General features: G+C 47.5%; 1 protein-coding gene across 1 annotated transcript in view; it reads right to left on the bottom strand.

The window, feature by feature from the left end:
* The window catches only part of zanl (zonadhesin, like), a 123,384-nt gene that overhangs the window by 17,603 nt on the left and 96,935 nt on the right, over positions 1–8,846 (bottom strand). Inside the window, exons 82-89 of the mRNA XM_068756186.1 lie at positions 8,618–8,712; positions 7,798–7,974; positions 5,323–5,528; positions 5,101–5,245; positions 4,860–4,957; positions 4,625–4,771; positions 4,378–4,542; positions 914–1,041 (exon numbers count right to left, since the gene is read on the bottom strand). Of these exons, the coding sequence (XP_068612287.1) occupies positions 914–1,041; positions 4,378–4,542; positions 4,625–4,771; positions 4,860–4,957; positions 5,101–5,245; positions 5,323–5,528; positions 7,798–7,974; positions 8,618–8,712 (1,161 nt within the window). The remainder of the gene's footprint in view (positions 1–913; positions 1,042–4,377; positions 4,543–4,624; positions 4,772–4,859; positions 4,958–5,100; positions 5,246–5,322; positions 5,529–7,797; positions 7,975–8,617; positions 8,713–8,846) is intronic.

The following is an 8,846-nucleotide window of genomic DNA, read 5'->3' as shown; positions in this document are numbered from 1 at the left end:
CCCTCAGTACTTTTGCTCAGAGTTTTGTGTTTTATTAAAGACTGAACCTTTCTTTGCCTCTGTTGCCGCATTCTGGGGTCCTCTTGCCTGCCAGTCGCTTATTGAAACCTGACAAAGACGATCGTTCCGGCTATCGAAGAAGGAAACAGAGCTGCTGCACGCAAGCTTGGCATCAACTAATCGATGGTGAGACGCTGGAGACGTCAGTGTGAAGAACTGAAAGAGACAGCACTACCCACTACGCCACTGTGCCACCATTGTTTCTTGTGTATTTCTTTGGTTAAATTTACCCTCATTGTGGCACCCAAGAAAGTTCAAATTGCTACTTTTACTGGGGCTAAGAAACCTAAGTGTATTAAAAGGAGCCGTCTTCCTCCTCTCCTGCTGCACAACATATAATAAAGGTTAGCTTTAATTCATTTCTGTATTTCTACCACACATAAAAAAGGTTTTAAGAAAGTATTTCTGGGACCCTGGAATGGATTACTGGATTTACATTGATCTAAATGGGAAAAATAAATTGGATTACAAATGTTTCAGGTCACGAATTGAGTCAAAGCAGAGATTAAATTCGTGATCCAAGGTTCCACTGTATTTAATTAAAGGCTTATCTGTGTAAATACCTAATGTTCCACCGTGGACACCTGCAGCCTATAGACAGGTGCGACCTATATATGTCCAAAACCTTTTTTCTGTTAAATTAAGTCGCTGTGGCTTGTAAACAGGCGTGCTCAATAGTCCAGTTACGCCAGTGTACCGTTAAAGGAGAAGCTGTCTACATGTACAGGAATCACTCTGATACAATGAATTGAGAAATGGACTAAAAATAGAATGGAAATGAGTTTTCTATGCTGTTTTATGTGGTGGCATCTATCGAGAGAACCAGGTAATGTGTCTGGTTGAAGCCACTGACCCAGGATCACTGTCGCCATCAGATTTCCAGCTGTTGCCCAGTTCTATCACATCCTCGGCTGGTTTTTTATTGGGCATTAAGTTGTCATCAGAGGAGTTGCGGTTGTAGTTTCCACACATGCCACACAGCTGGACAGGAGGGAGGAGAAACCATTTGTTACAGTGTTTCATACATGAGAGGCATGATGTTCAGCCATTTCACAAAACATGTGAGTTGATGTCAAATACTTAGATAGATGTAAATAACTTTATGAAAACTTTGGGCTTTTCTGCCTCAAATTATTTTGTCAATTCAAGTCAACGTAACTTTGCGGACTGTTTTGCTGTGTGAACCTGGACTGTTTCACTGTGTGAACCTGGACTCTTTTCCTGTGTGAACCTGGACTCTTTCGCGATGTGAACCTGGACTCTTTCGCTGTGTGAACCTGGACTCTTTCGCTGTGTGAACCTGGGCTGTTTTGCTGTGTGAACCTGGACTGTTTCACTGTGTGAACCTGGACTCTTTTCCTGTGTGAACCTGGACTCTTTCGCGATGTGAACCTGGACTCGTTCGCTGTGTGAACCTGGGCTGTTTTGCTGTGTGAACCTGGACCCTTTTCCTGTGTGAACCTGGACTCTTTCCCTGTGTGAACCTGGATTCTTTCGCGATGTGAACCTGGACTCTTTCGCGATGTGAACCTGGACTCTTTCGCTGTGTGAACCTGGGCTGTTTTGCTGTGTGAACCTGGACCCTTTTCCTGTGTGAACCTGGACCATTTTCCTGTGTGAACCTGGACCCTTTTCCTGTGTGAACCTGGATTCTTTCGCGATGTGAACCTGGACTCTTTCGCGATGTGAACCTGGACTCTTTCGCTGTGTGAACCTGGGCTGTTTTGCTGTGTGAACCTGGACCCTTTTCCTGTGTGAACCTGGACCCTTTTCCTGTGTGAACCTGGACCCTTTTCCTGTGTGAACCTGGACTCTTTCGTTGTGTGAACCTGGACCCTTTTCCTGTGTGAACCTGGACTCTTTCGTTGTGTGATCCTGGGCTGTTTTGTTTTGTTTTGATTATGTAAACACCAAACACACTCAATGAAAGATTAAAGTATCTTCTTTTATCAGAAAAATGGTCTCTACTGTTTTCTGTTCTGGAGTTCTTGGCGGTTGAAGAGAGGCAGAATCACCCAAATCAGCAGTTTTCAACAACAACCTGAGAAAATGGGCTTTTTGTTCAAAGACACTTTTCTCGCTGAACAATGTCTTCGAATGTAATATGTTTTACTTTAACACCAGGACACCCTAGGCTACAGTACAATGATAGACTTGAACTGTAGTCAACTCCGATGGTGGGGGAGGATGCTGGACAGACCTGGCAGGCCCAAACGTATTGTGAGGGTCTGTTGGGAACATCTGGCAGAATCTCCTGTCAGAAGGAGTTTTAACTCCCACCTCCGGGAGAGCTTCGACCATGTACCGGGGGACATTGAGTCCGAGTGGACCATGTTCTGTGCCTCCATTGTCGAAGCGGCCGATCGGTGTCCCTCTTGGTGGACACCGGAGTTGAGGGATGCCGTCAAGCTGAAGGAGTCGTCCTATCAGGCCTTTTTGGCCTCCGGAGGCAGCAGACAGGTACAGACAGACCAAGCAACGTTCAGCTACGGTGGTTGCTGAGGTAAGAACCCGGGCGTGGGAGTTCTGTGAGGCCATGGAAAACGACTTCCGGACGGCTTCAAAGAGGTTCTGGACCACCATCTGGCGTCTCAGTGCACGGTCAACACTGTGTATGGTGGGGATGGTGCGCTGCTGACCTCAACTCGAGACGCTGTCGATTGGTGGAGGGACTATTTCGAAGACCTCCTCAATCCCACCAACATGCCTTCCGGTGAGGAAGCAGGGCTTGTGAGGTATGGAGTGGGCTCTTCCATCTCTGGGAGGATCTCATCCACCCCCGGTGGCAAGACCCGGGGTTGTATGAGATCTGCCCAGAGTTCCTTAAGGCTCAAGAGAGACCTGCATTCTTCAATGGTTTGGACATGTCCAGAGGAGAGACAGGGACTATATCGGTAGAAGGATGCTGAGGATGGAACTGCCAGGGAACAGGACTAGAGGACGACCCAGGAGAAGAGACATGGACGTAGTGAGGGAGGACATGAGAGTGCCTGGTGTTGGGGAGGACGATGCAAAGGACAGGACTAGAGGACGACCCAGGAGAAGAGACATGGACGTAGTGAGGGAGGACATGAGAGTGGCTGGTGTTGGGGAGGACGATGCAAAGGACAGGACTAGAGGACGACCCAGGAGAAGAGACATGGACGTAGTGAGGGAGGACATGAGAGTGCCTGGTGTTGGGGAGGACGATGCAAAGGACAGGACTAGAGGACGACCCAGGAGAAGAGACATGGACGTAGTGAGGGAGGACATGAGAGTGGCTGGTGTTGGGGAGGACGATGCAAAGGACAGGACTAGAGGACGACCCAGGAGAAGAGACATGGACGTAGTGAGGGAGGACATGAGAGTGCCTGGTGTTGGGGAGGACGATGCAAAGGACAGGACTAGAGGACGACCCAGGAGAAGAGACATGGACGTAGTGAGGGAGGACATGAGAGTGGCTGGTGTTGGGGAGGACGATGCAAAGGACAGGACTAGAGGACGACCCAGGAGAAGAGACATGGACGTAGTGAGGGAGGACATGAGAGTGGCTGGTGTTGGGGAGGACGATGCAAAGGACAGGGCTAGAGGACGACCCAGGAGAAGAGACATGGACGTAGTGAGGACATGAGAGTGGCTGGTGTTGGGGAGGACGATGCAAAGGACAGGACTAGAGGACGACTCAGGAGAAGATACATGGACGTAGTGAGGGAGGACATGAGAGTGGCTGGTGTTGGGGAGGACGATGCAAAGGACAGGACTAGAGGACGACCCAGGAGAAGAGACATGGACGTAGTGAGGGAGGACATGAGAGTGGCTGGTGTTGGGGAGGACGAAGCAAAGGACAGGGTGAAGTGGAGACGGTTGATTTGACATCTCACCGGACAAGCAGAAAGTGCAATAATACCTGATTCATGAAATTCATTTTATACCCACAAAAAAACTTTGCAAAAGTACAGGGCCAAATACAATACCTTGTATTTTATAAACCGTTTATAAACCTATGAAACGTCCTAATCTGTTTGTTACATTATTAGCAGTCCAATATATCTGATATGTTAGATCTATAATGGGGGTGGGATTTAATAAATGATCTTCTTCCCACTCCTTTTTGAGCACAATATAATGAATTATTGGGCAATTTGAGTTTTGTTTTTGACATATGTATTATTATTTTGCCATATTATGGTTTCTAGTACACATAAAAGCATTAGTTTTGTGTTTATTTCTTCTGCTCGAACCAAACAGTAAACCTGCTTTGCACTCAGATTGGAGATTATTTCACCGGTCGAGGGGATCTAGATTAACTCAGAGACTTGGGAACACAGTTCTTCATACCTTGTTGTAATAATCCCCAGGGACAGTGATCTCCAGGTGATGAACGCCATCAAACATCACCCGTAGGCCAAAGGGCGTGTCCAGCTGGACGTACGCACCGCTGGCTATGACCTGGGTCCCTGTCGAGTCAATAGAAACCGGAGTTCTCACCCGCCTTCCCTTCAACTACAAGACAGAGAGAGGACAGATCTCCGTTGGCGACTGATCGAGTTTCACCCTTCACCTCCTCATGACGGTTTCTCCTCACCAGAACTCTGCGACCTTTTTGCAGTTCAACCACAGTGTCACCAGGCAGGTAGATTTTGACAGAGCGAACATACGAGGCGTCTGGTTGGCCTCGTTCTTCGTTCTTAGCCACTATCTTGAACGCAGTTACCTTGTCGGTGTCACACACCTACACACGACAATGTGGCGTCATCTTTCAAACAGATCTAGAGCTAACAGAAGGGGCCGGAGTCGAGACAAACAGATTCATCTCATACCTGGACTAGTGTGTAAGTGCAGGTACCCATGAACGTGTGCATCACACCATCAAAGGTGTAGTAGTGAGGATCTCCAGCCACATGACACACTCCTTTACCTGGAGACACAATGGACAGCTGTACTTAAAATGAACTTCAAGAGACCAAAATGATTTTTCAGTTTTGATTTTCGATGGGAAAGAATCAGATCATGATTGTTCTTTGTTTCTCAGGTGTGCTGAACCTCTGCTGCTAGGTTCACCTTGAGAGTGGCAGCCCAATACTCCTTCCACAACCGCACAGTCCTGGGCGGGACTGCACCTCCAGGGCTCACAGGTGACGTTGTTGTTGCCGTGACACCTGCAGCGCTCTGAGCAGTTTGTCTCGGTGAACCAAGCGTCTCCCATCTACACACAAATTCATTTTCTCTTGCAGTACATTGAAGATCAATTGTTTCCTTTTAGTTTCATCGGATCTCACTTACTGGTTTGTATTTCCCATCTTCAGAACATCCACACTCACTGAGGGGGACGCATTTGTCCCCACTTAGGACCAAGTCACTGTTGCAGACGCATCCCTCTATGCAGGGCCGGTAGCAGGAGCCACCAGCACCTGTAGGGTCCTGACAGCTGGGCTGTGGACAGGCAGGCCCACATGGGTCATAGTGACTCCCTGGGGGGCACTTTAGAGCTGGAAGGGGGTAGGTAGAAAAGGAGCGTTAGAGAGACCAGTCCCTGACCCTCCCCAGATGTCCTTCTTTCATCTAAAGCACGACTTCACAGAGTAGATGTACTCTGTGTACAAACACAGACCTCTTCCTCTTTTGGCCTGTCCTGTCAGGAGTCGCCACAGCAAACCAACCTTCTCCACTTCACCCTGTCCTTTGCATCGTCCTGACCGGACTCGGGTGCTCATTCACAACTCAGGCTCCGAGAACCATCTTCTGTTGCCGCTTTTGTAGCTGTCGTCACACCTCGAGTTCTCAAGCGTTACGCTAGCCTCAACGCTAGCGTTGCGTCTGGGGTACTCTTCCTCAGCATAAAGCAATACTGCTGCTCACAAATACTCACTTCTGTCCTTAGTCTAGCTCAGGGGTCGGCAAACCTTTTGACTCGCGGGCCACAATGGGTTCTAAAATTTGACAGAGGGGCGGGGCCAGGAACAGATGGATGGAGTGTTTGTGTGAACGAATATAAATGACATGAAAGGATTTGGGTTTTTACAGGTAAAATGATTGAGGTTTAATTATAATAAAATGTAGTTTAATGATATAATTTGGACAAGTTCGGCAGGCCAGATTAAGAAGCCCAACGGGCCGTGTATGGCCCCCGGGCCTGGGTTTGCCCATGTCTGGTCTAGCCTCAAACACCTTTTCCATAACCTCATCGTATCTCATCAGCTTTATCCTCTGTAGTTTCTACAACTCTGTTTGTCTCCCTTCTTCTTGAAGAACACCAGAACTCTTCTCCTCCGTTCCTCTTCATCTTCTTCCTCTAGGATTGTATTCAACAAACCCGTTAAAAACTCTGCAGCTACCTCTCCTAGACACTTCCACACCTGCACAGGTATGTCTCTGGTCCAACTGCCTGCATTCTTCATCCTCGTCATCACCCTTCTAGCTTCACTTGTGCTAACCTTCATCGCTTCCTGGTCAACAAGGAAGGTAGGTTCCTCTACTTCCCTTTGTTCTCTCTCATTCTCCTCATTCATTAATTCCTCGAAATACTTCATATGCGGCCCCTTGGGCTTTTTAATCCGGCCCACCAAACCTGTCCAAATTATATCATAAAATGTTATGATAAAAGGCCAAATCCTTTCATGTCATGGCGTTTACATGTCATTTATATTAGTTCACACAAACACTCCATCCATCTGTTCCTGCCCCCCTCTGTCAAATTTTAGAACCCATTGTGGCCCGGAAGTCAAAAGTTTTGCCAACGCCTGTTCTATAGTCTTTTTTGGAAATAAGTGTTAACGACTGACATGTCCATCCTTCTGGTAAAGTCCACCTCCATCTGTCCTTCTCGGTTCCTGTCCTGAACACCAAACTTGTCCATCACTTCTCCTTCTCCTCTAACTCACCTCCTACCTGTGGAGCGTAAGAACTTCTCCTTCTCCTCTAACTCACCTCCTACCTGTGGAGCGTAAGAACTTCTCCTTCTCCTCTAACTCACCTCCTACCTGTGGAGCGTAAGAACTTCTCCTTCTCCTCTAACTCACCTCCTACCTGTGGAGCGTAAGAACTTCTCCTCTGCTTCTAGCCTTGCTTCCTTTCCTCCTGGTCTCCTGGACACACATCCACCTTCCTCCTCCTCCTCATCATCACCGGCTCTCTAGCTTTTCCCGTCATCGTCCCAACATTCAGAGTCTCTCCTCTCAGTCCTGAACTCTTCCATTCCCTCTTCTTTCGCTGCTGATGCACTCGTCTTCCTCGTCTCCTTCGTCCCTGTCTTCGTCCCACAGTAATCCATTTTTTCCAGTAGCGTCTTATAGGTTAACAAAGCTGCCGGTGGGCTCGACCAATCCGGGACGACGTTCATATTTAAGGTTGATTGCATTTTTTATTCTGGCAAAGGTTTATGTCGGATGATATTCCTGCTGCAACCCTCTGCATTTATCCGGTCTTGGGAGCGGCTCAAGACTGTGCTACGCTAGCTCCTGCTAACCGCACCAGCCATGCTACCCACGAGGCTGCATTATGTGTTTAAAAATCAAAACATTGCTAACAACGGTCATCCTGGACTCAAGCAGACTTTTTCTGAAAGTGTTGTTTGGTTTCTGGATCCACATGAAATGTGAAATGATATGAAAATGTAGAGTGACAGAGTTACAACAGCTGGGAGCCTTCTATTCACACACATTTTAATTTGTACCATCGATCGGGATGCTTGAGCATTCACACAAACACTCAGGGTGGGAGAATCAATGAGGGTCAGCTGCCATGCCCGCACACACTTACAACAGAAGGTGGCGTTCCTCCATGCGACGGGGGCTCCAAGAGCAGCACACATGTCAGCATAGCTCTCTATGGCCTGGCAAAGGGACACGGTCTGACCTCCAGTGGCACACATGTCATAGACACAATTTCCAAAGTATTGCTCAGGGGGAACGACAGAGTGGCAGGAATGAAAGATACCTGAAGTCAAGGACAAGGAGTTTAGAGAACGTGATATTGTCATGATGCTCTTCTATTTAATACTCAGGTTCTCGGTTGTTGTTAAACAATGCTAAGTATGTGAGAGCAGTTAGCCAATCCTCAGGACTAATCTGGATACTTTGGTTGCTTTATGAAGGTCTAGTCTTATTATAACCAACTAAACATCAAAGTAGTTGTTTGTTGTCTAGATTATTTTATTTGTATCCCACGATATTACAGCCAGCATATTTTCTGACATGAGCAGTGAAGAGATTTAAGGAGGTAAATTACTATCCATCCAGTGTATCAGGTGTCTAGAAAGCAGGTATGGATTGTGTATCAGGGTTCTAGAAAGCAGGTATGGATTGTGTATCAGGTGTCTAGGCAGCAGGTATGGACTGTGTATCAGGTGTCTAGGCAGCAGGTATGGATTGTGTATCAGGTGTCTAGGCAGCAGGTATGGATTGTGTATCAGGTGTCTAGAAAGCAGGTATGGATTGTGTATCAGGTGTCTAGGCAGCCGGTATGGACTGTGTATCAGGTGTCTAGGCAGCCGGTATGGACTGTGTATCAGGGTTCTAGAAAGCAGGTATGGACTGTGTATCAGGTGTCTAGGCAGCCGGTATGGACTGTGTGTTAATACCATCAGGATCAGTGATCATGCCACAGTTGGTGGGCTTGTTGGCCTCCTCCTCTACCTCTTTGTCACAGTCCTCCTGTCCTCCACCATGAGTGCAGCTGGAGAAAATAATAATAATAATGCATCAGTTTTATATAGCGTTTTTCTCGACACCCAAAGACGCCTTACATTGCATTATTCATTCACTCCATACTTGGTGGTGGTGAAGCTACTGTTGTAGCCACAGCTGCGC

This window comes from Brachionichthys hirsutus, chromosome 23 (assembly GCF_040956055.1).
Source record: "Brachionichthys hirsutus isolate HB-005 chromosome 23, CSIRO-AGI_Bhir_v1, whole genome shotgun sequence".
Classification (NCBI taxonomy): Eukaryota; Metazoa; Chordata; class Actinopteri; order Lophiiformes; family Brachionichthyidae; genus Brachionichthys; species Brachionichthys hirsutus.
This window is presented reverse-complemented; position numbering and strand designations above follow the sequence as displayed.